The sequence below is a fragment of the Manis pentadactyla genome, chromosome 12 (assembly GCF_030020395.1).
Source record: "Manis pentadactyla isolate mManPen7 chromosome 12, mManPen7.hap1, whole genome shotgun sequence".
Classification (NCBI taxonomy): Eukaryota; Metazoa; Chordata; class Mammalia; order Pholidota; family Manidae; genus Manis; species Manis pentadactyla.
In genome coordinates, this window is record NC_080030.1 from 107997714 (window position 1) to 108020591 (window position 22878).

Genomic DNA, 22878 nt, shown 5'->3' on the forward strand with positions numbered 1-22878 from the left:
ATTTATCTTTTCACAAAAAGTACCACCAAAATAGTAGGACCACACAAAGGGTCTAGGATTGGTAGTTCAGCCTTGGGTGCAGTGCAACAAATACGCTCTATGCATTCTCTGACAGAAGGGTACTTGTTTTCCTAGGTCACTCGTATTTTTCACGGACCCATGACTAAGACTGGTTCTCATTTCTCTCTCAGAATCCTTTTGAATATGTTTGTTCTTCCCACTGTGTTTTGTCTTCCTTCCTTCCTTCCTCCATGAGGTCCCATTTCTATGCCTACCCTACTGAAAGTGCATGATGCTCTAAAATCCAGAATCTTCTTCATAACCTTTGTTCTCCGTCCTTCTTGTGCCTTCTTACTTCTTCTCACCAGTGAGCCCATACTAGAAGTTCCTTTTTCAGTCAGTTATCTATACATAATTCTTGACCAGGTGGCAGTTTTCAACAATTTTCAAAGCCTGAACATAGAATTCATGGAATAGTTCCTTTCATAGCTTCACAATGCAACTTGTGTAACCTAAATGTAGCTTAAGTAACTTAAATGTTGCAATTTATGTAACTCTTAAATGTGACTCTTGTAGATTTCCATTTAAAAATTTTCATTTAGGTATGTGTGAATGAATAACATTTAAAATAAATGAACATTAACAACTAGATGTCATTTTTCTTTATCATTTGGAAAAAATAGATCCCTCAGATCTCATTATTAAATAGTGTATGAACAGGGTGAATGTTAAGGAGTTACTCAGTATGCTAGGCCATGCCTATAATTACTTCAGAATAGCTTTATTCAGATTTTAGGCAGTATTTTACTGATTTGTTATCATGAAATTTAAAGTACTATTTTTTCCTTTTGTAAAGTTATACATATTGGCACATTAAGATTACTAGCTTCTAAAGGAAAAGAATGATAACCAGCAAGCATTTAGTTTTAATTTTCATAATTTTTCTATTTAAATCAAAAGCACCCTTTTAAAGCCCCAAATCAGCCTTTTATAAATAAAGTAAATCATCTTGTGATGCATTCCTTGATGATGGCTTATGTTGTTTTTCTAAAGAGTTTAATTAAGATTTGATTTTCTTCTGTTCTGTACTTTGTTTATTCATCACTGAATCAAACATAGGTCTTTAATGTCACTGGTGAGTCTGACTTTTGGGTCATTGATGACCATTGCAGTTTTCAAAAAAAACCCAGCTGAATATTTATCTTTTCAGTGTGGTTAGAACATAATGGAGCATAAACGGGCTGCCTATGACCTTAGTATGGGCTTCTGTCATTGTAGGAGAACATTTCTGGTCAGTGGCCACTGTTTACAATTTGTTAAAATCAACACAAATGTACAAATAACTCATGAATAATTGTGAACACAGTATTTGAATGGATGTTTAATAAATATGCATTAAAAATCTAATTACAGTAATGAAGTTTACAGCTGAAATTTTAATCCAGCCCTTTAGAAATATTAAATGTGCTTTTCCTGATTGTGCATTTTTCTCACAGCAGTTGGGTAAACATTTTAAACTGGAAATCTAAATTCCTTATATAGTTTTGATTTCATTTAACTAAGCATGTGTTCTTTTTTGGCAGCAATCTTCCTTGTCTTTGTGAAGAAGTGAAGCTCCTTTTATTCCATAAATGTTACTTTGAAGAACTTTGAGCAGCCCTGTCTTAGGACTGCTGAACATAGGGGACACCAGGGCAATAATAAATGTGACCTGGAAAGACTAGGTTATGATTTTGGTTTCATTCCATTGTACTGGATCAGTCATTTAATTTGGTTTTTCAATTTTCTTATCTGTAGATTGGGATTAATTGTCCTAACTCTACCTTTCTCACAGGTCATTCTGAGGCTCAGATAAGTTACATGAGAAAGTCCTTTGAAAACTATAAGAAGTGTTATATAAATGTGGGGCTCTGCTAAGAATAATAGAAATATGAATACTGAAATGCAAGAGGTGGTAGATTCCAGGCTGAGCAGAAATGGAATGAATTCAACTCTATATAAAATTACTAAAACCATTTTAAATTTGGAGAAGACTCACTTATACTTATAATGGCAAAGGGGCCAGTCTGATTTCGGTGCTTTGAATTCTAGAAAATGTAGTTATGATTTTTCTAAGATTGTGGGCAGGGCCTCTGTAGATAACCAGAGATGTTTTTTGTTTTGTTTTTTTTCCTTAGCTTAACTAACTTTTCTCTGGCTACTCTGAATACCTAGAGACTCTTAGAAATTATGAATTACTGCTTTTGTCATGATGTTTCAAGGAAGCTGTTGAAATTTGATTGAGTATGCAAGGGTAAGTCACTAAGGTAGAATATCTTCATTTAGTAAGAAATAGATACTCTTTTCAAAAGGAACTCAAGTACTTGTGAATTATTTGCTGTGCAGCAGGATAGAAAGATAACATTTTATAGACTCAGATTATCAGAACTGAAGAGGACCTCTGGATCATGTAATCAAATAATGGTAGGCATGTAGTTTATGCCTTAACTGTTTCTTTCAGAGGCATCCTATTCATTTTTGGATAGCCCTGATTGTTAGAAAATTCTTTAAGCTGAAATTTGAGCTCTTTTGTCACTTCTTCCCATTTATCTTGAATCTTTCCCCAGGTACAACCTATATAACCCTAATCCTGCTTGTACATGTGACAGTTCTTTAAACATCAAGACTGGTAATATATAATCCACTTATTTATTCATTCATCAAATGTATTGGCTGCCACCTTGTCCCCAATCCACTTTGACAATAATGAATATTTAGATGTATTATTCAATGAAGTTTTCACAGCTGTATTTACCATGTTACTTGCACTCAGTGATATAGATTAGGGGCCAGCAAACTCTATAAAGGCCAGATAGTAAGTATTTTATGCTTCATGGGCCTTAGGGTCCCTGTCATGACTTTTTCTTGCCCTTGTGCAAAAGCAGCCATAGATAATATATAAATGAACATGGCTGTGTTCCAGTAAAACTTTATTTAGAAAAACAGGCAGTGAGCTGGATTTGGCCCATGGTGATGGTTTACTGACCCTGATAATCTCTTCTGTTCATTCTACATATGCTATAGGTGTTCACTCCTCTGATTTCTGTCATCATAGATTACTTTTGCCATAGATTAATTTTTCTACCACAATAGATTAATTTCTACTAATTTTTACCTGTTCTTGAAATTCATAGAGTTATATAGTTTGTACTCTTTTGTGCCTAGTTTCTTCCATTTTACATGTTTTTCAGACTGACTCATGTGATTTCATGTTTTAACAGTTCATTTTTATTCCCAAGTAGTATTCTATTATATGAATATATCACAATTTATTTATCCATTCTCCTTTTGATGGACATTTCAGTTGTTTTCAGTTGCTACAATCTCATTTTGTGGCTACATGTTTTCATTCCTCTTGGGTATATACCTTGGAATGGAATTTCTGGTCCATATTGTTAAGTGTAGGTTTAACTTTATAGGAAATTGCCAAACTGTTGTCTAAAATGCGTGTACATTTTACACTCTCATCATTAATATATGGAGTGTTGTGGTTGCTATACATCCTTACCAACAATTAGGGTTGTCAACGTTTTACATTTTTGTCCATCTAGTGAATGGGAAGTGGTATCTTATTGTGGCTTAAATTTGAATCTATCTAATGACTAAAGATGTTGAACAGTTTTTCATATGCTTATTGACCATTCATTTATCTTCTTTTGTTAAGTATCTGTTGATACTCTTTTCCTCTTTTTAAATTGGGTCGTCTTACTGCTAGGTGTTTCTTATATATACACTGGATACAAGTTTCTTGTCATATGTATGTATTGGGAATATTTTTTTTCTTGCCAGAATTTTTAAAAATTAAAAACATTATTGAGATATAATTCACATTCCATAAAATTCATTAGTCATTAGGGAAATGCAATTCAAAACCACAGTGAGATACCATTTCACACCCACTAGGATGGTGATGATCAAAAAGACAGTAAGTGTTAGAGAGGATGTGGAGACACTGGAGCCCTCATGTATTGCTGGTGGGAACGTAAAATAATGCAGATGCTTGGGGAAACAGTGACAGTTTCCCAAAAGGCTAAACAGAGTTACCGTATATCCCAGCAGTTCTACTCCTAGGTATATACCCAAAAGAAATGAAAATAACATGTTCATACAAAAACCTGTATGTAAATATTCATAGAAGCATGATTTACATTAGCCAAAAAATAGAAACAATCTTAATGTCCATCAACTGATGAATGAATAAACAAAGTAAGGTGCACCCATCCATACAACGGAATATTACCCAGCCGTAGGGAGGAGTAAGTACTGATACAGGCTACAACTTGGATAAACCTCAAAAACATTATGCTAAGTAAAAGAAGCCACACACAACTGCATATGATCCCATTTATGTGAAATGTCAAGAAGAGGCAAATCCATAGAGACAGAAGTAAGTAAGTGGTTGCCTAGGGTTGGGGGAAGCAGGAAGGGAAGGAGAAGTGACTACTAATAGGTATTGGTTTTCTTTTTTTGAGGAGGTAACAGAAATGTTATTGAGTTAGCAATGAGGTCTGTGCAAATTTGTAAATATACTAAATTGTACTTTAACAGGGTGAAGTATTCTGTGGATGTCATTTATAGCCAGTTGATTGATGGTTTTGTTGAGTTCAACTGGTGCTTAGAGAGTTTCTGCCTGTTGGATTTGTCCATTTCTGCTAGAGTATTGTTGAAGTCTCCAACTATGGTAGTAGAGGCATCTGTTTCTCCTTACAGTTCTATCAATTTTTGCCTTATATAGTTTAGTTTGATTGTCTGTTAGGTGCATATGCATTAAGGATGTTGTGTCTTGGAGAATTGACTGCATCATTAGGTGATTCTCTTCTTTATCTCTGATAATTTTCCTTGCTTTGAAGTCAATTCTATATGAAATTAATATAGCTACTCCTGCTTTCTCTTGATTTATGTTAGCATAGTATATTTTTCTCCATCCATTTACTTTTAATCTATATGTGTCTTTATGTTTAAAGTGAGTTTCTTATCGTGGGTAAAACTGTAATATTTCTAGAATATCTTGCCTGGCTTTAGTGCATCTGCATCTCAACAGGTTTTCCACAGGGGTGGATAAAAGTTCCTCTCCTTACCTGGGCAATCGAGGGTTTAACTGAACCTAAGAGGTTAGGGGAAGGGCTGGTTTTGCTTCTGCCGGAGCAGAAAGAGAGATGGCCCTGGACCGCAGTTTGTAAGCAATAAATGGGCTTTAAACTTTATTTCTTACTTTGACTGATTTCGGTTTTAGAGGTGTTTTAACCTGGGATTTCTTTTTCCGGAGTTACAGCAGGAAATTAGTATTACTTTTGGGTTCCTTACCTGGTTAACTCTGGAAAATTAAAGGAAGGGTAGAAAAGAGCATTTCCCCTTTGCTTTTCCCGTTGTGATTCTCAAAAACTCCAACACCAATGGGTCCAAATATATGATTCAATATTGACACTCTCTACCTGGAGGTAGTGTCAGAGCCCACAAGATAAAGGGCTCAGTCCTGCAAGACTGCCCGTCCCCCCACTTGGACACCAGCTGCCTGCAGGCCGCCCAGCTCCTCCACACCTGCATGGCTGACTACAAATTTAGGGCTTTCCACGAACTCTGACCTCAGGTTTGATAATTTGCCAAAAATGTTTTAGAGAACTCAGGAAAACACTTGACTTATGATTACCAGTTTATTTTAAAGGCTACAACTCAGGAACAGCCAAATGGAAACGATGCATAGGGCAAGGGATGGGGACAGGGGCCGGGAGCTTCCATGCCCTCTCTGGGTGCATCGCCACGTTGGAAGCTTTCCAAACCTCCTTGTTCAGGAGTGTTTAGAGATTAATCTCCAGCCTCCCCTCCCCTCCCAGGAGGTCAGTGGGTTGGGTGGGGCTGAAAGTTTCAACACTATAAACACTTGTTCTCTCTGGAGCCCAGCCCTGTCCTGAGGCTATCCTGGGGCGCTGCCCTAAGTTACCTCATTACTATAAACTCAGGCCTGAAGGGAAAGGGCTCATTATGAATAACAGAAGGCTCCAGTCACTCAGGAAATTCCAGGCATTTGAGGAGCCTTGTGCAGGGGACAGTGGACAAAGACATAAGTGGCATAAAACTAAATGTGATTTATTCCCAGGGGAATTAATGTTTAAACAAAAGGGTGTAGAAAAGAAGTCAATATGTCAGAACGCGTACCAGGGGGTCCACTCTAGCTGGGAGTGGGAGGGAGATTGAGAAGGAGTGGACTGTGCATCACTGCAAAAAAAAAAAAAATGCAGAGAATGTTTTAAACCAGCCAATAAAATCAAAGCAAATGTAAAGAAAGCCTAAGATGGATGTAACTTGCTTAGGTGACGTGTGGGAGAGAATGTGAACCCTGTAGTACTCAGCCAATGAGGGACCAGGGGAGGGACTTGTGTGCTAAGGAATAAATAGCTTCTTGTAACCGCCGAGTGTGCCTGCTCACCAAACACTGATCTTGCAAGGGCGCAGTTAAAGCTTCACTCTGCTGTTCTCTTTGACTAAGTTTGCACCAGTGAGTGTGTTTCTCACAAGACCAAATACATTTCTTATACCACATTGGTAAATATCTGAAGCTGCTGGAAACCTTTACCTGTGCCTCCAGCCTCGACGCTGAACTCACGCCTTGGCCTGGTCCTGTGTGGCCTAGGGTTCCAGAGAATTAGTCAGATTCTCTTTTGCAAGGCCATTAGCACCCTGAGAGTTCAACTTAGGCCGCTTTAACAGTGACCCTGAAACCCACTGCTTGAAAAGCAAGATGGAAGTTTATTATTCTTTGACTAAAAATCCAGGTCGGTGGTCCAGAGCTGGCCTGGCATCTGAGCATCGTTGGCGAGCTCCGCTGGGCTTGCTCAGTGCGCTGTGTGCCTCTCCTGGCAAGCTGGCTCCTCCGTCGCAGGCAGCACGCTTCCTTGCCGTCAGAGGAAGGGCAGGGAGTGAGAGGGGGCGTGTGCCCTCGCTCTGTGTGTGCATGTCAGTTCACACCCCTTGGTGAGAACTGCTCCTGTGGCCCTCCGTGTCTGCCAGAGAGGCGAGGAAATGGAGTATTTCACTTTGTACTCACCTAAAATTTCTATTCAGAACAGGAGAACAGCTATTGGAAGAAGGCCCTACACTATCATCAACATTTATGGTATATTTGGGGTTTTTTCCCTCTCTTGGGGAAAAAAGATGGAATTAACATCGGGACTGTTAATTTTTTTTCTAAAGTAAGTCATTGTCATTCATTGAAACCAAGGAATCTCGGCGTTCAGTACAGTGTGAGAGCGCACAGCAGCGCACCTTTGCAAAGTCTGTGAAACTGAAACGTGCCAGCACGATGCCCCTTGCTTTTGCTCCTGAAGAACAAAGAGGGACTTACCTGTTCCTTAGCTGCCACAGTTAAGGAACAGAGTTTTGATTGGACCTTGCCATGGCCAATCATTTCTCTCCCAGGAGAGGCTAAAAAGAGGCTGAAAAGAACGTCAGAGTACCCCTTCTCCCCCGCTTTGAAACAGACACTGTTGTATCCCAACTCTTCGCGTTCAGTCTAAAGGTTATGGGAAGGAGGGGCTCCCCTGAGCAGAAGGCCGACGTCAGTGTGACAGCATCTGAATGCTGTGTAGCTTGGGGTGGAGGAGAAAGCGGCGGGAGAAAGCCCTCTGTGAGTAGTCGCGTCTCTGCCCAGGGGCTCGGAACCGGAAGGAGGCCTAGCCCCGAGGAAGGCGCTAGCCCTGCCCTGGGGAGGGTCTGATGAACCCCAGTGGCGGTTGGCGGAGTGGGGACCAAGAGGACACCCTGTGGCAGGCTAGGCCCCAGGAGAGGGGTGCGGTCATAGTTTATGGGCTTAGGGTATAAATAAATTTGTTGTATGAAATGTGTTTTATATAATCACTTTATCAAACCTGATATTTTTCATAACTGCTCAAATACATACCTTGTAACTGGTTAAAGGTTTTAATATGACCATTAAGAAACATATGTAGAGCATTATGAAATACCTTCATTTAAGAAAGTCTAAAATTTTGCATATGTTTTTGTTGATAGCCTATACAGTTCAGACAGCTGAGACTGTATCTCCCACCGTGGCTACAGAGTCTTATTCAAAAGCTTTGGCTAATTGCCGCGGACCGCTGGACCACTATGACGTTCTGGTCAATGCTCATGAGCTGAAGGATGATGAACATCAGAGAAGAGTCGTACGGTGTCTGCAGAAATTGCATGAGGACCTGAAAGGATACAGCACAGAGGCAGAAGGCCTTTTTTCAAAGGTGAGGTTTTGTGATACTAAGGATTGAACGTTTAAAAGTGTAAGCGTTTTATAAAATGGATTAAGTGCAGTTGGGTACAGTCATGAAACAGCTTGACAATTTCCCACCAGCTCCTTTAACCAAGCTCTGTGAGGTCCCCATTCCCACCCCCTTCAGGTTCTGTATCTTTCTTGCACCTTCAGGGAGATGCGGATAGCTTCGTATCTAGGTAATGATTGGTACGGTCCAATCTAAATGAGGACTTGTGTGCGGTTCACAGCTTTGCCCTCCCTGTTGCTCAGCGTGGCCCGGTGTCCGCAGTGGAGGAGGGGAGTGGATTGTTCTTCCTCTTTGCATCGTCCTCGCTCTGCTTGCCTGGCTTCTCCAGGGTGAGAGTGAGAGGGATGGAAGGCGAGAGCCAGGCAGCAGAGGCTCAGGTGACCGGTGCGGGGCCTTTTGTGTGAGACGCTGATGTGCCGGCTCTTCGTGGGCAGGCACGCTCGTGGGTCCTGCAGGATGCCCGTGGGGGCCTCTCCACTGCTCCGCTCTTCGTCCCCTCGTGACGCTGGTGGAGCTCCTGTCATCGCTGCATTCTGCTGGGACCCCCTGGCCCTTTCATTTAGGCTTTGTGGGTCGGGTCCTTTCAGGACAGCTTTAGCCAGATCACCTTCTGTGGTGTCCGCATAGGTCGCAGGAAGTGTGACAGCTTCTCCCCCCGGCTGCGTGGGCAGCTTCGGTCAGCCCCCCACCATGGGCTTCTGCCGGTGAGAAGCAGGTACAGTCCCTGGCTGCGCCCTGTACACCCAGTGCTCCCAGGGGCACTTGTCCAGTCCTCGCACCAGCACCCACACACCCTGCCTTGGCAGCTGCCCGTGGGTTTCCTCACCTAAACACACCCACCTGGGGAGGGGCTGCCCGTCTCCTCTTACACTCAGCCCCATCTCTCCAGATGCGTCTCTGGGGACACTGCATGCTGGGCACCAGAGGCGTCTGTGGGAATGCCCAGCCCTCCTTAACTGCTTTCTACCTGGATCACTTTCAGTTCCATTTTGATTTAAGGGCTGTTTCTGCTTTTTTTTTCTTTTAAAGTAATTCCTGCATGGATATGACTATTGCCTCTATTCACAATGTAGGAGAACTTGTCTCTCCTTGTTCTCAGCATTGAGCTTTCACTGAAATTCTGGGAGAACAGGAAACACCCATTCCCCATCCCATCGTGGAAACCACTGTCATCTGTGGGGTCATCCCCGAAGTATGAGGGATAGTATAATAATGAGACTTAGGGTGTGGTTCAGCCTAAGAATCTAGTTTTTCTTTAATTGGTGGGCCAAACCATCTCCCCACCTACCCTACACACAAATATTCTTTCACTATATGGTCTTTAGAAAAAAGGTACTACATACCACATGTTAGTAGTACTCTGTTTTAAAACTCTAATGAGAGTAATTTTACTTTTTAAAAAGTTCTTGAGAGTATAACTAAGTAGTTTTATTTTTATGTAAAGAAAAAGGCTGTCAATTTGTTAACAACTTTTGGCAAAAGGAATAGGAATTCATTTAGGTTGCCAAAAAAATGGCGATTTAGAATAAGGCTGCATATGCAAACAGCAGCGGAGGCATCTCAGGAGCCCCAGGCCTTCGGCAGCATCACTGGCTCTAAAAGCTTTGCCGATTGGCAGGCGGTGGTCGTGGGCACTTGACTCTTACTCCAGTGCTCTGCCCTTCATGGAATCTGCTTACTCTGTTCCTTTTCTCCCATGTCTGCTTCCACTTCAGTTTGTTCTACCAACTTCTTAATTCTCTTCTTGTTATCTATGATTTAAATTCCTGGATAAGAATCTGAGAGGACAGCCAGTCAGTTCATTCTGAGCTATCACATCACGCTTCTCAGAGGCCACTGGTCCGTGTGAAGATCAGATCTCTGCAGAAGGTACCACCCAGAAGAGGACTGTGAGTGTGGTAGCCGTTATGATTGGCCCGTACAGCGCAATGCTTATAGGAAGTCATGAGGAATTACCCCTTTTGATGGCTAACCCTACTTCTTTTCCCCATATTTCCAAAAGTTTATAGGTGGGTGAAGAATGAAAAAGTTTGGAAAATGTAGACTGTTTATGTATTACACACCTAATCATAGTTTGCAATATATGTGACCTTCCAAATAAAATAACAACTTGGTTATGTGTCACAGCTGGGAAGCAAGATGTATTATGTAATTGAATTTTTTAGATCTGAGAGTTAAATTGTTTTCATGAACTTGAATCTTATTCCCTTTTGAGTCTTCTCCCTTTTGGAAATGTAGGCCTTTCTTTTCTCCTCCCCATTGTGTATCATCCTAGGGCTCATCTTTCTGTGCTTGGTGAACTTCCACCCAATTAAAAGTATCCTTTAATCATTAACATATCTGGTTGACAATTCAGCAATGTGTTTTTTTTCCTTTAAAATCATTTCCTGGACTTTAGGGATATTCTCCCACATTTCCACCTTTGGTTCCTGAATTGGCCATGATGGGTCTGCCTAGTTGAGTAGACAGCTATTTAGCCGTAAGGAAGTGCAATATCTACCATCTAGAAGCCCTGGTCTGTGTAATTGTGATCTTAATGTGAGTAGGAGATTTGATGTATCAGATAGTTTCAAGTGTCCAGTGCAGCTTGTATTTGTTAAGTCCTAATGCACATGTGAGTTAATTGAAAGGAAAGGAGCGACACACAGCAGCAATTCACCGGAGAATTCCGCTTTATTAGGGAAAGGTGCTGGGTTATATAGGAAGGGGCATGGGGTGATTGTGGTGTTACTTCTACGGGGCTGGTGGCTATTGGCCAGGTGCTGGGATTAGGGAGGCAAGGGGTGAATGGGGTTCAGATGGCGCCGGCGGGAATTGAGGACCCGGAAGAGAAGCGGGAATTTTGCCATCTTATGGGTGGGGGCCCTTCATTAATGTTCAGTAGCTCGATCAACATCCCTTTGTTGGTAGTATTTCTCGTATAGTTTCTTAAGCCTGCTAAATCCTCAACATTGAAAAGACCTGAACATGTAATGTAATTTGAAATAAAACATACGTAAAGCTTTAGCATTTGGAGATTGTAAAGATGCCACAGACTTAATCTTCTAAAAAGTGAATACAGATATGCTGATTATCAGAGAAGGAGAATTTGAGCTATTAGATTTCCCCATGATAGAAGAACAAGTGTAGACTTGTTTATTTTTGTCAATAGGATTTGTGATTGATTTTGTCCCTAGCTTTATTGAGCTATTATTGACGTATGACATATGTAAGTTTAGAGTGTACGGCATGATGATGATTTTTTTTTTTGGGCAGCCTGGCAGGACCAGCCAGCTGAGCCCTGCACAGGCCACCCAGGCCACAGCATGATGATTTAATATTCACATATATCGCAAAATGGTTACTACAGTAAGGTTGGTTAACACCTATGTCCCCTCACATAATTACTATTTTTTTGTGTGTGGTGAAAACATTTCAGATCTACTCTTTTAACAGCTTTCACGTATATGATACAGTATTGTTAATCATGGCTACCATGCTGTGCATCGGATGCCCAGAGTTCTCGCATCTTGTGGCTGGGAGTTTATATCCTTTGACCATGTCTTGTCACTCCCTGCCCCCCCACACCCCCCAGCCCCTGGAAAACACCATTCTAGAATACAGTATTTTTCTCTGACTTGTTCACTTAGCATATATGGGCATTTGATTTTGTTATTTAATGCAGATGTTTAAACATTCATTGTAATGGCCTTTTTTCATTGCACTCCCAAGTGCCCTCTGTAAGTCTAGTTATAATATTAGAATAAAATGCTGCACCTTCTTCACAGAATACCCGCGTTATCAGTGAGAAAACAATTGCTGGCAGGCTATGAGGCCACTTTCCCCTACCTAGGTAACAGTATTTTCTCTAACAAAGATCTGAGAAAGTTAGCAGCAGGTGACCACGCTGTATGAGCAACAGACTGAAGAATGAGCGTTTATGAGCACTCTACTTTTGTTATCAAATAAAACTTACAGCCAGGTTAATCTGACACCTTTAATGTATGCATAATTGTTATTGTGCTGTGAGGTAATTAGGCATAAATGGTAAGTAGTTCATGTAAATCACTATAATTAGAATTACTTCTACACAGCCAAATCAAGCGTTCCTAGAGTCAGGGAGGGAGAAAATTAAACAGGGTGTGGAGCTGCTCTGAAATGCCCCCATTAATCATGGGTATGTAGGCAGCCAGGTTTTTCCATCTTTTGGGAGGAAATGTCATAGCCCAGGAGACCTGGGAATTGGGCTGGGGTGGGGGACAAAATTCCTTTTTTCCTTTTTCTTCTGCTTTCTACAAAATAATTTTCAATTTCTTCTCTAATGAGAAACTGTAATTTCCAACTCCCTCTTCTATGCTCCCACCTTTTATTTGGAGAGCCCTCCTCACCCTCCCGGGAACAATGCACATAGCAGGTAGAAAAGACCAGGCCCCCCGTGCACCGGCCTACCTGAGGTCCTGATGCTTCCCTTGCTCTGGCTGCTGGCACCTGTGAGCAGCGTCCCTGGAATGCTGGGCTCTGGGCTTTTCGCTCAGCTGTCTGGAGCCCTTCTTACCCAGGACCAGGCCGGTTGCTGTTTCCCCAGTCCCTCCCTTCTTTCCTCCAGATAAGGGAGTGAGCACTTGTTTTCTTCATTCATCTTCTTGCAGCCCGCATTTCCTATAGGTTAAGGAAGGTTGAGCAGTGTGGTTTAGCTAAAGCTTCCCTGATCCCTGGAACTTTATCCTTCAGAAGGTCATAAGCAGCATTGAGTCCAAAATGGACAATATCTACAGCCACAGGTTTATTAAAGGCCAGAATTGTTTTTAAATGAATGCTTCTTTTATCACAGTTTTATGAAAGCTGAAGCAGAAGCACTGCAGCCTAACCCAGTGACAGGGTCATCTGTAAGGACATGAGCTTGAGGTTCAAACTACATTGTTTTTTGAGAACTAAGAACATACCAAACACCATTTAAAGTCCGAAATTTGGAAAACTGAGTGTTAATGGGGCTGCTTGAGTCTCCAGAATAATTAAACAATGTGTTCAGTTTTTTATCATGGTTCTAAAAGGTGAAATTATGTCACCAACATAGATGAGAATGTCTTTAATAAGTCCCTTATTAAAGGAATTTAAAGGAAGGGGGTGTAGCCCCGTTTCACAGTGTTCAGGTCTGGGGTTTCATCTGTCGTCATCAGCCAGAGCTGACTGCTTTGGTGCGGCAGCCGGAGGGTGTAGGCTGAGGTCCGGTCAGGGGCTGGCAAATCTCCATAAAGGACCATGTGGGGAATCTGTGGCCCACGGGGCCATGTGACTTCTGCATCCACTCACTTCTGCCCTTGTAGTCAAAGAGCCACAGACAACACATAAATAAAGGTATTCCAGTAAGTACTTATTAAAAACAGGTGTCAGCCTGGATTTGGTGACCCCTGCTCTAGAAGACTGCTACCTGACTAGATCTGAGGGTTGGGGCGAGACTGTTCATCGCAGTCAGGGTTCTGCTGGAATGCAGTCGCTTTGGCTTTCCTGGCTAATAGCACATTATGTCGCTTCATGTGTACCTGCATCCAGGCAGACAGACAGATGGAACAAAGTAGAAAGTACAGAATGTACGGGGAAACTTGATAGACCATTGGGGTTGGCACTGAAAATCAGTGGGAAAAAAGATGGTCCAGCCAATCAACAGGAATGAGACAATTGACTGTCTGTGAAATGTAAAAATAGGTACCTACCTTCCTCTCTAAACACAAAAATAAATCTTAGAATTAATATCCAAAATTTAAAGTGAAATTTTAAAACTTTAAGGAAAACTAGAGAAATATCTTATGAATTTGGGAAAAGGAAGAATATCTCATATAAGATACAAAAGCCTAAATTATAAAGGTAAACATTTGACTATACTAAAATTTAAAACTTAAAAAGCATCATAGAAAAACTGAAAAGGCAGACTGTGGACTGGGAGAAAATATTTGCATCAAAAATAATTGACTACAGGATAGTGCTCAAGATGGCAGCGTGAGTAGGGCGGCGGACGTCTCCTTCCAACCCCATATATATTTTGAAAATAAAGCAAATACAACTATTCCTAAAAGAGAGACCAGAAGATACAGTACAACAGCCAGGCGACATCTACATCTGTGAGAACTCAGCATCTCTCAGAAAGGGTAAGATACAAAGCCGTGATAGAAAATATAATCACAGCAAAGAAAGCACACCAACCAAATACTAACTAAAGGCAAAAAATAACATCAGCTATCCACAGAAGCAGTCAAGGGAAATGCAAAGGAGTACAGAACAAAACACCTATCATATAAAGGTTGGAGGAGGAAGAATAAGAAGAGAGAAATAAAGAATCATTCAGATTGTGTTTATAATAGTGTAATAAGTGAGTTAAAGTTAGACAGTTAGAAAGTAAAGAAGCTACCCTTAAAAGACAAGTATCAAATGATTTCACTCATCTGTGGAGTATAACAAAGAAAAAACTGAAGGAACAAAACAGCAGCAGACTCAGAGAACCCAAGGATGGATTAGCAGTTACCAAAGGGAAAGGGACTGGGGAGGATGGGTGGGAAGGGAGGCATAAGGGGGAAAAGGGGCATTACAATTAGCAGACATAATGTAGGGGGTGGGGAGCACGGGGAGGGCTGTCCAACACAGAGAAGATGAGTAGTGACTCTATAGCATCTCACTACGCTGATGGACAGTGACTAATGGGGTATGTGGGGGGGACTTGGTGATGGGGGAAGTCTAGTAACCATAATGTTACTCATGTAATTGTACATTAATAATAACAACAACAACAAAAAATCCTCTAAAAAAAATTGACTACAGATGGCTTTCTGAAAGAACTTGTACCAAAAATAAATAGAAAAAATGTCAAGCAACCCAGTAGAAACCTTAATGAAGAGTCTGTTTTGAGAGGGTAACTATCAGATGCCACAAAGATGTATAAGTAAATCAGAATGTATTTCTGAAATGGAATATTACCTAGCATGGGGATAATAAACTTTAATCAGGATTGTTAATTCTGAGGATGAAGGGCACAAAGGACCTCGGCTGTATCTAATATGTTATTACTTAAATTTTGTAATAAATATGTCAAAGTATGAAGATTCGATAAAGCTGGGTGGTAGGTAACCAAGTGTTCAGTATTCTCTCCAATTTAACCTGTTTATAATATTCCATAATAAAAATATTTTTAAGTGTAATTGTGAGATAATTCAACAGTTTAGTTGTTTTTATCATTTTGAGGAAGTTACTTCTTTTCTTGATCATGTCATTCTAGACTCCACTAGTTCAGTATTTGCTCTTTACAAATAGAGTGAGGAAGGGGAATTATTAGCACAGAGTCCAGAAAAGATAGGGCATATCTTAGTAAGAGTTTTTTGGCAATGGAATTTTTTTCCTCATTTTGAAATATCATAAGCTGAATTTTCTTGGCTTTAACTCTTTTTCACAAATGCCAGGTGTTTCTGAGTTCTATGTATAATGTGTACTTATGTCTTGTAACTCAGGGGGAAAATAAATTTCCAGCCTGGGGCAAAATACCTTCGAACCAAAATCAGTCAAAGGAAGAAATAAAGTGGGAGAAACCTGTTTACTGCTTACAAGCAGTCCTCCACTTCTCCTCGCCCGTGTCTCTCACAACCGGGCTGCAAAAAGGGACCTCACCCAGGCTCTCCTGTCTAGATATGCCCTCCCTTCCCTTACCTGTTGAGATGGAGAAGGACTACTTCTCTCCACCCCTTGGAAACACCTATTGTTATGGAAACACTATTAAGGCCAGGAGAGAGATTGTGGAAATGTTGCAGTTTTACCCACAGCCCACCCCTCCAGAAGTCTTGCCTCACAATCTACTCATTCCCTGTCTTCCACAATGGCCCCTGGGTGAGAAAACTGGAGCATTGTGACCAGGCTTATAACATAAAATAGCAACAGCAATAAAATCATGATAATCTTCAAGTTGGAAGATTTAGCTGAATTCAAAGTCCAAGGCAGATTAAGTCCATAGCTGGCCCATTCCACAGGCAGTCAGTAGCTGAACAGGTAGGGAGTTCAGAGCAGTCATCAGGCAGCAGCTGCAGCCAGGGGACAGGTCCAGGCCACAGGGACTGTAGAAGAAAATAACCTTCAGGGTGATAAGATACATGTTTTAATGACACCAGCATAGGCAAATCTTGTCCCTCAGGTAGGATGCATGCAAGAGAGGGGTCCTGTGATAGGACACTGGCAGGAATGGGATCTCATCCTGGTCTAGTACACCTGACTTTCACCCCCCTCCCTGAAGGAGTTACAGGCCAATATATAGGGATATGGGAGGTACATGCCCTGGCCGTAAAGATAAAACTTCCCTGTAAGATGCTCTTATCTCCTACATGTTTTGGGGTACACTACCATGATCTTTGGGGGCCACTCTGCTGTTCCTCCAGGAACAAAGGCGTCCAGCTTCCAGGCCTTTCCCCCAAGGTGCCAGAAGGGTCAGCCATCGCTGGCCTATGTGTTGAAATGTCCAGGGCCAGGGCCACTCCACAGAGTCTCCAGGGCTTAATGCAGCTGGGCTGGCCCCAGGATGCTGCTCTGCCAGCCGTGTCCTGGCTTCGGTAACTCCTTCCCCTGGGAAGGGGAAAATCACAGTGATAGACAGTAAAAAACCCCTTGGCAGGAAGTATTTATGGAGTAGGAAAATAGAGGTCTCCGTTTAAAGAATTTTTGCTTGGATCTACTGGCAACAAGGATGGCCGTGGAGGAAGTGGGAGGAAATGGTAGCAAAGGACAAATCTTTTATTTTTTACTTTTTTTTTTAGATAATTATTTTTTATTGAAGGGTAGTTGACACACAGTATTACATCACATTAGTTTCAGGTGTACAACACAGTGATTCAACATTTATATACATGATAATTCTAAGTACCAGCTATCACCATACCAAGTTGTTACAATATTTTGACTATATTCCTTATGCTATACATTACATCCCGGTTGCTTATTTATTTTACAATTGGAAGTGTGTACTTTTTCTTGGTTGTTGTTGTTAGGGCATCTCTCATATTTATTGATCAAATGGTTGTTAACAACAATAAAATTCTGTATAGGGGAGTCAATGCTCAATGCACAATCATTAATCCACCCCAAGCCTAATTTTCGTCAGTCTCCAATCTTCTGAAGCATAATGAACAAGTTCTTACATGGAGAACAAATTCTTACATAGTGAATAAGTTACATGGTGAACAGTACAAGGGCAGTCATCACAGAAACTTTCGGTTTTGCTCATGCATTATGAACTATAAACAGTCAGTTCAAATATGAATACACATTTGATTTTTATACTTGATTTATATTTTTTACTTTTAAAAAAATATATTTTATTTTTTATTCTAAAAGTAAACCATGCTCATTGTCAAAATAGGAAAACATATAAAAATCATAAGGAGGACAATAACAGTAACTTATTTTATCCTTTATAGGTAATGAATGTAGATTTTTTTACTAGGCTTTTATATGCTTACATACACATATGCATTAAAATGTACATGGAGAAGCATATACACACATAGACCTTGCATTTTCAAGTGAATATACTTAGTTTTCAGTCCTTCAACATTTCAATTAAAGGTTTCTGTTTTCAAGTTAATATATATTTTGTGTATGTAGCATTATCATTGTATATATTTTATGTATTTATATATTTATATTAGGTGGCAAGTTATCATCCTCTGTTAACATCTCTGTTTAGCTGTCTCTCAGTTACTCGCACTCTATGTGTTTTTATTTTTATTTTGGTATCATTAATATACAGTCCCATGAGCAGCATTGTGGTTACTAGATTCCTCCTTATCAAGTCCCCCCCACATACCCCATTGCAGTCCCTGTCCATCAGTGTAGTTAAGATGCCACAGAGTCCCTATTTGTCTTTTCTGAGCTACACTGTCTTCTCTGTGACCCCACACACACCATGTGCACCAGTCATGATAACAACAGTCCCCTTCTCCCTCCCTCCCCACCTGCTCTTCCCCACCCCTCCCCTTTGGTAACCACTAGTCCCTTCTTGGAGTCTGTGAGTCTGCTGCTATTTTGTTCCTTCAGTTTTGCTTCGTTGTTATACTCCACAAATGAGGGAAATAATATGGTATTTGCCTTTTCTGCCTGGCTTATTTCACTGAGCATAATACCCTCTATGTTGCTGCAAATTATAGGATTTGTTTTCTTCTTATGGCTGAATAGTATTCCATTGTGTATATGTACATCTTCTTTATTCATTCATCTACTTGATGGACACTTAGGTTGCTTTCATTTCTTGGCTATTGTAAATAGTGCTACGATTAACATAGGGGTGCGTATGTCTCTTTGAATCCGTGATCCTGTATTCTTAGGGTAAATTCCTAGGAGTGGAATTCCTGGGTCAAATGGAATTTCTATTTTGAGTTTTTTGAGGAACCTCCATACTGCTTTCCACAATGGTTGATCACCAGCACTGTAGGAGGGTTCTCCTTTCTCCACATCCTCGCCAACATTTGTTGTTGTTTGTCTTTTGGATGTTGGCCATCCTAACTGGTGTGAGGTGATATCTCAGTGTGGTTTTAATTTGCATTTCCCTGATGATTAGCGATGTGGAGCATCTTTTCATGTGCCTGGCAAGGGCAAATCTTGAGTAGAGCAAGAACATCTCTTGTTAACGAAGGCCAATCTTTGGGTGAAGAGCATGCTGTATTTGGAAAAGCCACTTGATTTTGATTGATGTTCTGGTTATTTCATTTCTTTTGTAAAGTCACCAGCCAGTCTAGTTCAGAATTTTCAGATTTTCTTTCTTTTAGTTGTTTTTCCATAAAATTGATTTCAGCCTGAAGTTCAGAGTTATACCCAGTGAGCTTCTCTCCAATTGCTTTCCCATTTGCTGTTCCTGAAGATTCTCTACAAAGGCAGCATCTTTGGGGGTAATTCTAAGGAGATTATTGTCTTTTAACCATAGTAAACTTGTAAGAATTAGATATTTTGCCTTCAGTTCTTTTCTTAAGCTGAATAGTAAACTGATTTTGCTTTATATAATTGGTTTTTAACTGAGTGGAAACTTCTATTCTGAAACAAGAGATGATAAAAGAAAAACTGAGCATCCAGGACCTATGTTATCATCTCTCATGGAAACTGCAGGTAGTAGGACCTGAACACACGATTTGGGCCACACTGCCACAGCCCTGTGCCATTTCTCCCGGAGAAGCCGAAGCACAGCTCCCAGGCAATCTGCAGCCCCTTCCTGGCAATGCAGACCACCAGAGGGCTGCTTTCACTTGCTTTTGCCCTGATGAACCACAAAAAAAACCCCAACAGTATTTCTTCCTGGCCACTTGGATGGCTTGTCCGTGAAGTAGGTATAAGGAGTGTTTCCTGCCATTCAGCTCATTCTCCACAGTGTACCAAGAATGGTATTTCTAACACATAATCTGACTGTACCATCCTCTTGCTTAAGGCTTCTTAGTGCCCTCAGGAGAAAGAACAGTAAAAGCACCAGCTGGAACAGACTTCTTGAAGATCCCTGGATAAGACTGGAACCTTCTCTTGCCTCTGGGCCTTTGCTGAGGCTGCTCCTCACCCCCATCCTTTTGTTGTGGCCCATCTCACATTGCCCATCTGACGACCCCATGCTCCTTTAGTAAACACTATGTCTTTTTCTCTGGGCCTTCAGGTCTGCAGAATGCAGTTTACACGCTGGCCTAAAGTAGGTGCTCAATGTTCAATCCATGTTTGAAGAATAAATGAAAAAATGAGTAACAAAGCCATCAGTGAGGATGCACACAATTTCTCTGCTGACTCTCCTTGCAGTTGACCTGGTGGCCTGTTAGCCTGTCCACGTCTATGAGATCGTAGGTGTCTCTGAGTTCTCTATCCATTTGCCTCTCTGTGGGTGTGTCTGTTCTCCTTAGTGTCAGTTCTTTGCTAAGCCAAGAGAAATCTAGGAGAATTTCCTCAAATTCAGAACCTCAGCTGGGTTCTGACTGAGGGATATTGTCCATATCTTTCTTTTAATGAATTCCAGGTTGGCTTGAGAATTATCCTTGTCTTGGCCATCCTTCTGAACCAGTGGTGGACCGGAGTAGATCATGCCCAGCAGAGCCACCTAAGGCAGTCCAGAATCAGAATGCCAGTTTCAGGAGTGAGTGAACGCGGAAGAATTTGCTGAAGCAGGTGCCTCCTGTCATTTGTCTGCCGGTGGCACATAGAGGAGCTTACAGATGCTTACTGCTTGAATGCATGAGGCATTAAAAAGTCATTTTCATCTTCAAATCTGTTATAATCAGAAATTGAGCCAATTTTTATGCTAGTTATTTTAGAGGTTTAAGCTCACCCCCCCAACACACACTTGCTAGTTATTTAGATACTTAAATAGCCTTAATTACACTCAGAAACTGAACAAATTGGTGTCCTTTAGGTTATGAGGGTTCTTTTGCAAATCAACTGAAGGCTTTTAAAATTTTCATGTAAAGAGGATTTGTGGGTGCTAACATGTAGTTGAGTTTTTAAAGATCTTAGAAACCTGAAGTGATCTACTTTTATCAAAAAGTGGTCTATGTTGAGAATGATGTTAGTTTCTAAAAGATGTAATTATGCTCAATATTTCAGCTGGAATCATTGTCTATGATTCTGTCATTTTGGGAGATAATAATAGATGGTGAGGGGTGTGGGGAAAACAGGAAATGTAGTATTCCTGCATTTTAAACAAACGGAAAACAACACTTTTTATTTTAAAGCACCACCCTTATTATCTAATTGTCCTAATGGAAATTATGCTGGAATTGCAGATGGATAGTGACCCAGAAGGGCAGAGGACATGCTAATTTAATTATAACTTTGATGAGAATCACCTTGGATTATTTTTTAATGGTAGAACTGTAGCATCATAAGGAACAAAGGATAAAACAAGAATGATTAAATCAAAATATTTGGAATGATGGATGACAGATGTTTAGTTTGCAGTGGTTAAATGAATAGTTTTGGTTAACAGTTTTGAAATTAGTTGTCTAAAATATTTGTAGATACTTTTGGAATAATTTTAGACTTAATTCAAAAGTAAAAGGAATACAGCAATTAGATACTTTACTAAATTTTGTGGGTTTTTTCCCATCTTTTTATTTTGAAAAATTTCACAGCATATGTAAACCCACTAATGGTTACTATTTTGACATTTGTTTTCTCTTTCTCTAAATGTATTTTTTTCTTTAATCATGTGAAAGTTACTTGCAACATTATAACACACTTGATCCCTAAAAACAGCATTAAGTATCTCCTAACAAGGACATTTTCCTGCATAACTATATTACATTATTATACCCAAGAAATTTAACATTGATATAATAGTATTATCTAAAATAGGCTCATGGGATGTAGCAAATAAAAATACAAGTTGTCTAGATGAACCTGAATTTCAGATTAATAATGAATACAATTTTAGTATGCATATGTCCCATGCAATATTTGGGACTTAACATATACAAAAAAATGATTTGATGTTAACCTGAAATTAAAATTTAACTGGGCATCCTGTATTTTCTCTGGCAGTCCTAAATATAAAGCCCACATCAAATTTCTTCCATTGTTCCTCAAATGTTCTTTTAACTGTGTGTGTGTGTGTGTGTGTGTGTGTGTGTGTGTGTGTGTGTGTGTCTGTCTGTCTGGATCCATATTTGCATTTGATTTTGTCTCATAAAATTTTGATGGAATAATTATTAGATATTTACTTAAAAAATATAAACCCCATGATCAAAAGATTCTTTGTGTGCAAGTAGGCTTTTATATATATTAAATACAAAACATAAATTTTTATTAAATTTAGTGTTTGGAGTGCACCACCACATGTGTAGCAGCCAGGACCCCAAACACTCAAGACATCAGTGCATTTCCTTACTGGACAGTTGGCAGCCTTGTCATATTGTTTGAAAACATTTTGGTGACATTCATTTGACAAATGCTATTCTTATCATCCTCCCTTTTGAGTCTCCTGAACTCGAGGGTGCTCCCTGACTAGATACCTGTGTGTGCTTTTTTTTAAAGATCCCACATAAAAGAAAGATCATATGTTATTTGTCTTTCCTTATCTGATTTTTTTCACTTAGCATAATGCCCTTGAGGTCCATCCATGTTGTAAAAAATGGCAGGATTTCCATTTTTTTAAGGCTGAATAATATTCCATTTTATGATTGACCTTTGAACAACATGGGTTTGAACTGCCTGGGTCCACTTACGTGCGAATTTTTTTCAGTAATTAGAAAATATTTTGAAGGTTTGTGACAATTTGAAAAAACATTTTTCTTTTCTCAGGCTTACTTTATTATAAGAATATAGTATATGATACATATAAAATGCAAAACATTTGTCAATTGACTGTTTATGTTATTGGTAAGGCTTCTGGTCAACAGTAAACTGTTAATAGCTAAGTTTTTGTGAATTCAAAAGTTATACTCAGATTTTTGACTGAACCTCCATGTTGTTCAAGGGTCAGCTGTGTGTGTGTGTATGTGTGTGAGTGTGTGTGTGTATACACACACACTCACATATATACATAAATGTGTACACACACATCACATTTTCTTTATCCCTTCATCCGTTAGTATTTCTGTGTCTTAGC

General features: G+C 40.2%; 1 protein-coding gene across 1 annotated transcript in view; it reads left to right on the top strand.

Moving 5' to 3' along the window:
* AFG1L (AFG1 like ATPase) overlaps positions 1–22878 on the top strand; it is a 158650-nt gene that overhangs the window by 4080 nt on the left and 131692 nt on the right. The window contains exon 2 of the mRNA XM_036902913.2: positions 8044–8267. Within this exon, the coding sequence (XP_036758808.2) occupies positions 8044–8267 (224 nt within the window). The remainder of the gene's footprint in view (positions 1–8043; positions 8268–22878) is intronic.